Raw genomic sequence first — 11,928 nt, forward strand, 5'->3', positions numbered from 1 at the left:
TAAACGTGACTCGTTTGAATGCTGTGAGTACTTTGAAGTTAGTCATTGCTGTATGGTTGCCGGGCAACCAGCAGAGCCCTGAGAAAATCCGAAATTAAGCTGAATTTGCAACATTTTGAACTGTTTTCCTGTGCTTGTTTTTCAAAGAAGCTCATCATCATCGTCTTGTTTTCATCCTAGAGGCGTCCTCCGAGCTTCTGCTACCTGCTGTCAGGTCAGGAGAACTCCGTTGAACCCGTGCAAGAAGGTCCGAGCGTTTCCCCGCTGTACCTTCCGTCCACAGAGCAAACGTTGCGAGACGTACTGCGGGTGAGCTGCTTTTTATGCTCGCGGAAATGTGAAAAACGCAGTCGCTCAATCGTTAAAAGACTCAAACAAATTTTTTTCTTCACTTGCAGAGTGACCACAAAACAGATTGCTGTAGTTTTAGTGCCACTGTTATTTACAAGAGAATACAGGTACGCTTTTTTGGTTTTTCTCTTGGAATGTTGTTATTGTTCTGACGAATCACTTGTATTTTAGGGTGCACCACAACATGCCTAAAAACTCAACAAGATTTGCTAGTGCATCTCCTGATGAAAATATGTGTATTTTAGGGATCCCCAACATGAGCCCCCAAAACTCACTCATGGAAAGATAAAAATACAACAACTCACTAACACACAATTAGATGGATATGTCTGTCATAACAGGACGCACAAAGAATTCTCTAGGTTCCTTGTCCAAAATTGAACAGGAAGTCAACCATTTTGGTTTAAAGCAGCCATCCATCCATCCATTTTCAACACCGCTTACCTGGTTAGGGTCAAGGGGCGCTGGAGCCTATCCCAGCTGCCTTCGGGCAAAAGGCCGACTACACAATGAACTGGTCGCCAGTCAGTCGCAGGGCACATACAGACACGGACAACCATTCGCACTCACATTCACACCGTCACTGAGCGGGAATTGAACCCACGCTGCCCGCACCAAAGTCAGGCGAGTGGACCACTACACCATCAGTGACCCCTTTGAAGGAGCCATGTTGGGCAATTTCCAAAACTTCGACTTGGGAATTTGCTCAAATGAGCCCCATTCAACAAGTTTCCTAGACAGATTAAATTGTGAATTGATGATCATTTTGAGGATTCTCCATGAAAAAGGGGGTGCGAGGACCCGTTCATTGCCGCTTGCAGCAGGGCAATTTAAGAGGATTTAAAATAAGTAGGTTGCCAGAAGTGGCTCACACGACCGTTTCTGATCATAGTTCACCTCCAAACTGATAAGATTGGCCTGGGACGTTGAGAAAAGCGCTCGTATAACAGCATGTGATAAAGTACTCGAGGCTCGGCCGTTCTCTGCTATTGACTGGCCAAACCTTTAAACTTTGACCAAGATGAGATAGCAGCCGCAGGTGGACTTTGTGCTGATTAGACGTGAATGTGGCTGCAGCGGCAAAGTTCCGCTGTGTGTTTAACTGGATAAGTGAATCATCCCATAGATTTGAAGCAATTACAGAATAAATGGAAGAGCTAAGATTACCTAATATTTCCCTTTTAGCGCTTTGCTTTCTAGGTTACACTGTGAATATTTGCATCTTTTTTCTGTCCTCAGAGGAGCGATATAGGTCAAGGTGAGGTTTGGCTGGTGCTGACAGACCAGAGCCTGCAGGACGGCTCGCCTGACAGGCCCTGCAGGCGAACGGTGGCAATGCATGTGAATAACTCCTGTGCGCTCACTTCCTGCGTCCTAAAAGTACTGAATGACCCCGCTGTGTGCCACTTGTCATTCACAGATGCCATCAAGAAAAACGGTAGTGCTTCATCAAGTGTTCTTTTCACTGCTAGCTACTAGTAGTTTGTACATTACCAGGTTGTTGTTGTTATTAGACCTACCATATTCCCTCAAATAGTGGCTGTTTCTCTAACACTGAATTTACACTGGCCTTATTGCAGTGGCGTCGCAAGGCCTATTTTAGGCGGACTGAAGCCCCCCGGAAAAAGTGTTCTCTTAGCCCCCCTAAAAGTGATCTTCAGCTCCCCTAAAATAATCGTAGGTTTCCCAAAAAGGAAAAAAAGCCCATTTGAACTCTGTTGCTCACCAAAAACAGCACTACCAATGGAGGCATGTAAACAGTCTCTTCGATGAATTAAAGTGTTGAGTCTTACCACAAGTTCTTGCGTAGTATTAAAGTTTGTCCTTCAGTACTCTTTGGCATGTAGTCGCTCCACAGTGTTGTCTGTGTCCATGATTGTTTCGGTGAGCTATGTGACTTTGTTCCACCCAGTATCCTTCAATTATTTTTCCTCCACAATCCTTTGTCATTGATTTAATATCCACTTTTCTTTAAAATTGTTGAATATATTTTACAAATGCATTTGTACAAATAAAGGCCTCCCAGCCATCTGCAGTTAAGTGCTCATCCCCGCCCACTATTTGCAGAAATACGGATGTTTTAAGGTTTTCATGCACTATTTGGTGCTGAAGATTGTGTATGCAGGGCTATTTTATTATCATTATTTTTTCCCAAAAAAATCATCATGACGACTGCAATCATGGCGAGGTGACCAATCCGCTTTATGTGTTTATGTTTCCACTTACATGTTACACTTTTACTACAAGATGGAAAAAGAGAATGTATTGCTAAAAATTAAACCATGTGACTGCTCTTGCTCTGTGTTGCGTGAGAGATTCTCCTAACACTCATTGGCCACAACATGATCTACACCTGCTCAAGCTTTACGCTGGAGCGGTAGTCATTTAACAATGTTTTTTAATTGTTATTTGTAGTTTGCATTGGTGTTAAACAGCAGCAACAACTTACCTCTATTTCTAATACAGCATTTCTTTCCTCATACGGTGACCGGGGAGGCTGTGTTTGGCAGGAGGCGTTCATCTGTCAATTTTTTTACCAACACAAATGATGCGTCAATCAAATAATATGCATTTTTTTAACAACGCTTGTCAAGTGAAACCGGCATTTAAAATAAAATGGAAATAACTATTTGACGAAAAACAGTGTGGTTGGTTACACCTTGGACTGGTGGTCACAAATCAGGGCCAGTCCAGGGCACATAAAGACAAACAACCATTCACAGTCAAACCTATGGACAATTTAGATTCAAACCCAGTCTATCACAATCAATATCATGTTAAATGATTTGCCTCTTAAGATTTTGTTTTTATACAGCTCCTGTATTGCATCTCATTGGATTGTCAAGGTCTGATGAAGTGGCCTGCGAGTGTATACAGAAGCAAAGTTTTTTTTAGCGTCCACATTTTGAGGACATTTCCATTGTAACGTGTTGTATTATTATTTGAATGCATCCTAGGTGTCCTGTTGTGCATGGAACATTCCATCATTGAAGTTGCGGACTCCGCAGTCTCTCGCTTGGCGCACGAGCCCCCGGCCCGACCTGCAAGACTGGATCCACTCGGTGAAGAGGTCACACCCAACTCGCTGTGCACTCTCACAGGTCAGTCCCACCCACTCTGCACCATTAAGGTAACTCTCTCAGAGATAAAGAATGCTGGTCAGTCAAGGTCTTTGTGTTTGATTCAATAAAAACACTTCAAATGTTCATTTTTTTCAGTGCTCTGTCCTCCCTTTAAGGGCCAATACATGTTTGCTAGAAACCAACACTAACACGTCTAATTTGCCTCGGTAGCGTGACTGCCAAGCCATCAGTGAAAAGTGTTTGCTTTCTTTGATTCCTTCCAACTGTGCAAATGTGGTTTGTAAAAGAAAAAAAAACATTTGAAATGAGATTATAATCTGCATCTGTCGACTTGTGCGTGTCACAGTGGAGGGGCAAAGTGCACACCCGCGACCCCTCTCGCGTCTTCTGTCCGCACATGTTTGCTCAGGTGGCCGAGAAAATAAATACAACATTATCTTTTGCGCTCAAGTGTGAATAGTATCTGGTGGAAATTATGAGTGGAGAAAAGGCCCGGGCCCAGAATGTGCTAGAACTTATCAGTTTCTTATTTAAGGCGGCGTACTTGTTTTTGCGTGTGTGTGTGTGTGTGAGGAGTCCGAGGTGTTTCTGCTTTATATCTCATTTCAATCTCAAATTATTTTAAAAAAAATAAAGCCGTAAGCAGTAATGACCAGGCCCTTGCACCCATTTTCATGGCAAAGCCTCAAAATGACAATTGCCCATTTGTCAAGGATTCCTGCTTCTATTTAAAGCTCATTTGCGCATATTCAGAGTAGGAGTACGAGTCCTAGAATTTGCCCAAAAAGGGCTGCTTCGAACCAAAATGGCAGACTTCCTAGTTAATTTTAGGCATGGGTCCTTGTGACTTGTTTTTGTGTGCATCCAAGTTTAGATAGACATGTCCCCCCCATTTTTGTGTGGATCAGCAAAACAAACACAAACAAACTCGATCATCAGATTTTGACGCCATGCACCGCCCATATTAAATGGCAAGGGCATAAAAACTTTTTGCAATTTTGCGTTGCCCATTTGTCTTGGACACCTGGTTCAAATTGGGGCTCATTGGGACAAATTCGTTAGTAGGAGTTCATCAAAAAGTACAAGCCCTAGAATTGGTCCAAAATGGCTGTGCCGAACGAAAATGGTTTACTTCCTATTCAACTATTGTCTGCATCCTGTTATGACAGACATAGCCACCCAATTTTGTGTCCATCGGTCAAATTGGTACCGGCAGGAGCTACTGGGTAAGGTTAGCTAATAAAATCCATTTTACACGCTTTTGTAAAATTTGGTGATTCATTTGTCAGAAAAATAAACAATGAATTCAGATACTGACACATCAGCTAACGACGACTGTTCGATCTTAACAAAATGTTTATGCAAGCCGCTTCGCGTTTTACGCTCGCAGGTGTGATTGTTGGCGTGGATGAGAGCACGTCTTACTCTTGGCCCGTGTGCAGCCGCTGTGGAAGCCACAAATTAGAACTAATACCGCCGTCAGGGTAAGTTTCCAAGATGAGAGAGTAGCCTCGTGGCTATTGTTGTTGACTCATTTGTTTTCGTCACAGTTTGAGTTTCAACTGTGTCTCATGCAAGTCGACGGTGGACAAGCCAATCACCAAAGTGCAAATGGAAGTCTTCCTGAGCTCTGCTTCTTTACAAAATTGCACGCTAAAGGTTAAGGTGAGTGTTCTTGATTTGTTTACTGTAGTTCCGCAAATCCCCAGAAGTTTTATAATTTAAAGTTCATGTGAAAAAAAAAAAAAAAAACATGCCTCAAAAGTCAGACAAACTTCACACCATCTCCACATGTGACGTCAGCAAATTGTGAGAAAATTCAGATCCCTAAAGCGTTAAATGTTGAGCCCATTAGAATTCTGTTGCAAACCAAAGCGGGTAAACGGTCTCCGGTGAATTAAAATGTGGAGCTTTACATTGCATTCTGTGAATGAGAATCTCAAGATTAACACCAGGTGTTAATCACCAAGTGTATTTTGCTTTTGGTCTTGCTTTTTTGACGGACAGACATGAAACCCTTACTGATTTGAGGAATACCTGGAAAACACGACTTGGTGACAGTATCTCACTGCAAGCACAATTGACAAAATTGACAGTTGCGGTGTTTTAAAAGATTCTTCATTCATTCATTCGTCATTTTATGTTTCTCTTTATGTATCAAGACATTTGAAAAAAAAAAAAAAAAAAAAAGGACCCAAAGTATACTTAAACATGAAAGTTAATCATCTGTTAAAAAGGATTAACAATGACACACGGACCATTACAAAAATAAAATAGAATTTACTATAAAAACTCTTAAATGTGCTTTCCTTTAAGCTGAAGCTACCCTGAAAAAGTGTATGTGTGTGTATGTGTGTGTATATATATATATATACGCACACAGTGAGTACGGAAAGTTTTCAGACCCCCTTAAATTTTTCACTATTTGTTATATTGCAGCCATTTTTTTTAAATCATTTAAGTTCATTTTTTCCCTCATTAATGTACACACGGCACCCCATATTGACAGAAAACAAACGGAATTGTTGACATTTTTGCAGATTTATTAGAAAAGAAAAACTGAAATATCACACAGCCATAAGTATTCAGACCCTTTGCTGTGACACTCCTATATTTAACTCGGGTGCTGTCCATTTCTTCTGATCATCCTCAAAATAGTTCGACACCTTCATTGGAGTCCAGCTGTGTTTGATTAGACTGATTGGACTTGATTAGGAAAGCCACACCCCTGTCTATAGAAGACCTTACAACTCACAGTGCAGCATGTCAGAGCAAATGAGAATCATGAGGTCAAAGGAACTGCCTGAAGAGCTCAGAGTCATAATTGTGGCAAGGCACAGATCTGGCCAAGGTTACAAAATGATTTCTGCTGCACTTAAGGTTCCTAAGAGAACAGTGGCCTCCATAATCCTGAAATGGAAGACGTTTGGGACGATCAGAATCCTTCCTAGAGCTGGCCGTCCGGCCAAACTGAGCAATCGGGGTGAAGAGCCTTGATGAGAGCGGTAAAGAAGAACCCAAAGATCACTGTGACTGAGCTCCAAAGATGCTGTCGGGAGATGGGAGAAGGTTCTAGAAAGTCAACCATCTCTGCAGCCCTCCACCAGTCGGGGCTTTTATGCCAGAGTGGCCCGACGAAAGCTTCTCCTCAGTGCAAGACACATGAATGCCCGCATGGAGTTTGCTAAAAAACACCTGAAGGATTCCAAGATGGTGAGAAATAAGATTCTCTGGTCTGATGAGACCAAGATAGAAATTGTTGGCCTTACTTCTAAGTGGCATGTGTGGAGAAAACCAGGCACTGCTCATCACCTGTCCAATACAGTCCCAACAGTGAAGCATGGTGGTGGCAGCATCATGCTGTGGGTGTGTTTTTCAGCTGCAGGGACAGGGAGACTGGTTGCAATCGAAGAAAAGATGAATGCGGTCAAGTACAGGGATATCCTGGACCAAAACCTTCTCCAGATGGCTCAGAACCTCAGACATGGGCGAAGGTTCACCTTCAAAAAAGACAATGACCCTAAGCACACAGCTAAAAATGTTTTTGAATGGCCCAGCCAGAGCCCTGACTTCATCTCTGGAAAGACCTGAAAATGGCTGCCCACCAACGTTCACCATCCAACCTGACAGAACTGGACAGGATCTGCAAGGTGGAATGGCAGAGGATCCCCAAATCCAGGTGTGAAAAACTTGTTACATCATTCCCCAAAAGGCTCATGGCTGTATTAGCTCAAAAGGGTGCTTCTACTAAATACTGAGCAAAGGGTCTGAATACTTGTGGCTTATATTTCAGTTTTTTGGGTTTTTTTCATAAATTAGCAAAGATTTCAACAATGCCATTTTTTTTCCTGTCAATATGGGGTGCTGTGTGTCCATTAATGTGGAAAAATGTAACTTAAATAATTTTAACAAATGGCTGCAATATAACAAAGAGTGAAACATTTAAGGGGGTCTGAAAACTTTCCGTACCCACTGTGTATGTATGTGTGTGTGTGTGTAATATATATATATATATATTAGTTATATCAATCTTAAATTAATTATAATTAATATATTCATTATATTAATTTCTGTAAATACATATGTATGAATAAAGGCATCCTCTGTAATAAACGAAAGGCCTTTCAGTGTTAGTTTGTGCATCTACTATATTTGTGAGGTCACAAAAGCTAATCCATTAAACTTTAGTAGTTGACAATATTTGGGATTCTGTAGAAAAACATCCAAACATGTTTTAAGTGTGTATCATGTATGTACAGTATCTTGTTATTGTGTAACTTTCTAATCAGTCTTGCAAACGGATTAAACCATCAGTGCTCTCTCTGCTGATAAGCATACGTATATGTTATTTAAACTTGGGGTCAATGTGTCACTCAGCATCTGGTGCACATTAGAGGTGAGTCATTAGTTTTAATTTGGAGCGCTAAAAGGATTATTAGCAATATTCATGTCAACACACCTTTATCCCCCCCCACCCCTCACCACTTCACAGCTGCAGCAAAATACAATCATGTCCCTTCTTGACACGGACGTGCTGGAGCGTACAACGGCGGTAGGTTTTTTTTTCTTCTTCTTCTTCTTTGTTTTTTTTTTTTTTTTTTTTTTACTGTACACTGTTACATAACACTGGGCTGAGGCGGCCGCTCTGATTGTACCGCATTGATCTTGTGTAAAGTCACATCTGGCGATAAAACTGATCTAATCCCCGGGTTGTTATAGTCTATTGCTGATATATGCAAGTGTTCACTGCCTTTGTGATAGTTATGCAATTGGTAGAATCTTTTGGGAATAGTTAATGTAGTGGGACGCAGTAAGTATTTTTGTTTTATAGTAACTTTGACCAACAACATCTTGTCTACTTGCAGGAACAGGATACATGTTTTCACGATATATGGTCTTTATTTTCCTTAAGTGGATTACACATTCAGCGACTAATTGTGCACTGCATGATAGATAGATAGATAGATAGTGTTACAAACATTACTGTACCCTTCGAAATACAGTAAAAAGCCCACAGCTAAGCACACAGATACACAATATACAGTACCTGCACGTACACGTCAACAAGTCGGATGATGGTGATGATGATGATTAATTACGCATTCTGGTTTAAAGCAATGAACATTTGACCGCACAGCAAAGCACAGGAGTTAGCGTACATTGATGGTGCCGAAGGTCTTGGGGCGGCGGTTGGGCAGACGTAGCATTTAGCGCTTGAGTTGTTTATTGACTGAAGCATTTTAAAATCAATTTTTTCAATCTTTGACTTGCACTGTATGTTCTTTCAAAAAAATGTTAGGAAGACATTCTTTTATTTCTGTGCTAGTTCTTTGTTTGTAACGGCTTTTAAATGTTGTACCTTGTAATGATGTAAAGCACATTGAGTTACAGTACCTTGTGTGTGAAATGCGCGATATAAATAAAGCTGCCTTGCCTTCCCTAGACCCTAAACCGCTGGAGTGACACAGTGACAACCGGAACTAGCGGTCATAGATAGGTTTAGTGATGTACCGCTGAGTGTTGTTACGTATTGCACTGGTTTTGATGCCGTGTTTAGTCCTTGTTTGGCAAAACTGTCGCGATCCCAAGCAGACACGGCGCCGCCGTTATGTACCGGTGTCCCTCTCCCGCGGGCGGTCAATCACAAATCTAACATGGCTACTGTTAGATTTGTGATTGGATGAATCCTCCGCGGAGGTTTGGTTGAGCGTACAGCTAGGTTTTTGGTACATTACAGTAAATCACGAATTGGCGAGTTTTTCCACAAATAGCTGAGGAGAGGTTACACCCAAAAATCTGCAAATCGGTGAAATCAGGAATACCCAAAAGGGACTATGTGGGGGTTCGCTATATGTCTGCGCGGGGCTGGGTCTTTATTTGTACAAACGCATCTGTTTCTACCACTTATTTTTATTGATTTATTTTACTCGTGAGAAAAGAGAGGTGTTTGTTTAAAGCGGGTGACGCACCCAGCAACTAGTTGCGGCATGGCGCCAATTGTCGGATTGTCCACTGTTTGAGGAAATCTGTCAGATGAACACTGTCAGGGCGAGGCATCTATGTCTAGGGGGGAGGTCTTTAGTTTCCTAATGTGAATGATGTCAGTGGACTGAGAGAATTAAAATTCCTAGTGTATAATACCAAGCAATTTTAGTGTGTGTTTGTGTTTTCAGTGTCCGGAGTACGCGGTGTCCAGCGTGCTGGGGAAAGAAGTGGGGCCCCTCACGCTTTACGTCCGCGTGGTCACCATGAGACCTTTGCTGTGGATCAGCTTGGAAGAAATCAACCTCTGAGGTTTTTTTTTTTTGGGGTGGGGGTGGGTGTGGGGGGGGGGGGAGGTTCTAGTTTGGCCCCTTTTGTAGGCCTCTCGGTGACTGCATGAGGCGAGCACGCTGCAGCAGGAAGACGAGGTGGTGTTTGTGTGGCGGTTGACAGGCCCAGTGTGGACCAATGGCGGACGTCCTGTCAAAGCCGCCCACGTGCTCGAATGAGCGCTTTTTCATTGCGTTTCACTTGTCCCGCGTTTATTTAAAAAAAATAATAATAATAATATTTGAAAAATAAAGTTGTGTTACTACTGATATTTCACTAGGACACAGACCAGTGTGCACCTTTACAGCTTGTTTTATTATTATAGCATCCATAAACAAAATGATTCATACAAACTATAGTAAAAAGATCATGCTCTGGCTCTTATACAAAGTCTGGAATTATAAAACATGTACCATGGCAGGTATGCATAACATCATGTAAATGCAGTGGTAAAATAATTTAATACAAAGAGACAACAATAAATCCCACAAAAAAATATGGCAACGTCATCATCATATATTTTCCAGTGCCATTATGGTAAGCTTAAAATACATCTGGTACAGATGGTAAAGAACAAAATGTCTCTGAGGTATGTCTTCCAAAAAAAAAAAAAGTTTGTTCTAAAAAGAAGGGGCGGAGGCGTCACTTGGTCACCGACCCTCCGCGATGGCGCTCCCCGCAAAGGAGGCTCCGGGCATCTGCTTGAAGAACTCTCGGAGGCCGCCGAGCTCCCGGGTGAGCTGCTCGATGGTTTTGTGCAGTCTGTCGTTCTCGGAGCTCAGCTCGATCAGCTTCTGCTGCATCTCAAAGTTGCGCATCTTGGCCTTGTCCCTGCTTTTCCGCACGGCGATGTTATTCCTCTCCCGCCGCTGTCGGTACTCCACGCTGAACCTGTCCACCGCCTTCTTCGACTTGTCTCGGCCGGACTTGCGCGGCGAGCCCTTGGCCGAGACGGGCTCCGGCGTGGTGGGCGGCGTGGGCTGCCCCGTGGGGAGGCTGACGGAGGTCTGCGCGCAGGTTTCGATCTGACACGGCAGCGACGACGACATGTCGCTGTCGCTCCAGTCGGACTCCTGCTTGATGGGCGCCCCGAACGGACCCTTGTCCGGCACCGCCGAGTCCGACCTCCGCTCCGCGGCGTAGGGGGCCGCGCAGACCGGCGGCGCCGACGCCTGCGCGGCGTACAGCTCCGCCTTCTCCTGCTTGACCGTGTTGAAGAGGTCGAGGAAGAGCTCGTCGTTGCAAAGCTCCAGGTTGGGCACGGACGTCATGGACTCGATGTACTGGCTGAAGTCGATGGCGCTCTCGTCGTCGTACATGGCCGGAGCGGTGAGCTCGGCCATGGTGGCCCCCTCCTCGGCCCGGACGGCCGGCTTGCACGGCCCGGGCAGCGGAGCGCCGAGCTTGGCGCTCTCGTAGAAGTTAGCGGGCTCCATTGCCCAACTCATGTTGCATGGTGGAGACACGCCGTGGGGGTCCAGGCTGTATATGTCACACATGAACTCTGCTGGCTCGTCCACGCGAGTTGCTTTGCTGCTCCGGATTCCCCGATCGCTGACTGTCAGGACGGTTTTTTTTTTTCGACGCCTTGTCAAGTGGACGCTTCTGACTCGTCGCTAACTTTGGCGCACTGTTTTGTATCGTTCTCGGGTGACGTCACGCACAACCTCCCCCCGACGGGCCAGTCAAGTTGGGAGCGGGGTCACGTGGTCTCCGGTAACTTCCCATTCGAAGGGAACAGGGGGCGTGTCTGTTCTTTTCGTTCTTTTTTTTTTTTTTTTTTTTTTTTTTTTTTTACTACGACAACATGAATGGCTCTCTGAGTTGTTTACATACTGCTGCGAAGTTTCGGATCAAGATGAGTGTTGCTGCTGGTGGTTGAGCATTAGTCCACCGCAGGACACCATTGACAGACATGGATTCATAGTTTAAAACAACTATTACTAGTTTAAAATCACTATAGACGACCCCGCTATCCAAAGGAGGGTACACTCATACCAATTTTTTTTCAAATATGAGATACTCCTCATATGAGTTCTCTTTTTTTTTGGGGGGGGGGGGGGGGGGCAAGTTATATTAAAAACGTTCAAGGAATACACAAATACAGTCATTACAAATATAAAATGTGCAATAGTGCAGTAATAGTGAAGAAAATGAATTGTGCATATGATGCAGAGTGACA

At 43.6% G+C, this 11,928-nt stretch overlaps 2 protein-coding genes across 7 annotated transcripts in view; one reads left to right on the forward strand and one right to left on the reverse strand.

Moving 5' to 3' along the window:
* The window catches only part of spidr (scaffold protein involved in DNA repair), a 49,157-nt gene that overhangs the window by 36,029 nt on the left and 1,200 nt on the right, over window positions 1-11,928 (forward strand). For 4 of the 6 annotated variants that reach the window (XM_061796370.1, XM_061796375.1, XM_061796373.1 and 1 more), the window contains 8 exons: window positions 181-309; window positions 399-458; window positions 1,591-1,789; window positions 3,309-3,452; window positions 4,825-4,918; window positions 4,985-5,099; window positions 7,927-7,986; window positions 9,608-9,734. In XM_061796370.1, the coding sequence (XP_061652354.1) occupies window positions 181-309; window positions 399-458; window positions 1,591-1,789; window positions 3,309-3,452; window positions 4,825-4,918; window positions 4,985-5,099; window positions 7,927-7,986; window positions 9,608-9,727 (921 nt within the window). In that variant the 3' untranslated portion in view covers window positions 9,728-9,734. Of the gene's footprint in view, window positions 1-180; window positions 310-398; window positions 459-1,590; window positions 1,790-3,308; window positions 3,453-4,824; window positions 4,919-4,984; window positions 5,100-7,926; window positions 7,987-9,607; window positions 9,735-11,928 lie in introns of those variants that run through there. The other 2 variants (XM_061796369.1, XM_061796371.1) reach the window with 2 other exon arrangements.
* On the reverse strand, window positions 10,043-11,364 carry cebpd (CCAAT enhancer binding protein delta). Its single transcript, XM_061796379.1, has one exon. The coding sequence runs from the start codon at window positions 11,243-11,245 to the stop codon at window positions 10,397-10,399; it is 849 nt and encodes a 282-aa protein (XP_061652363.1). The 5' UTR covers window positions 11,246-11,364; the 3' UTR covers window positions 10,043-10,396.

The sequence above is a fragment of the Phyllopteryx taeniolatus genome, chromosome 14 (genome assembly GCF_024500385.1).
Source record: "Phyllopteryx taeniolatus isolate TA_2022b chromosome 14, UOR_Ptae_1.2, whole genome shotgun sequence".
In the NCBI taxonomy this organism is placed as follows: Eukaryota; Metazoa; Chordata; class Actinopteri; order Syngnathiformes; family Syngnathidae; genus Phyllopteryx; species Phyllopteryx taeniolatus.

Coding starts and splice junctions, on each gene's coding strand:
- cebpd (XM_061796379.1), bottom strand. CDS start 11,245: ATGTGTGACATATACAGCCTGGACCCCCACGGCGTGTCTCCACCATGC.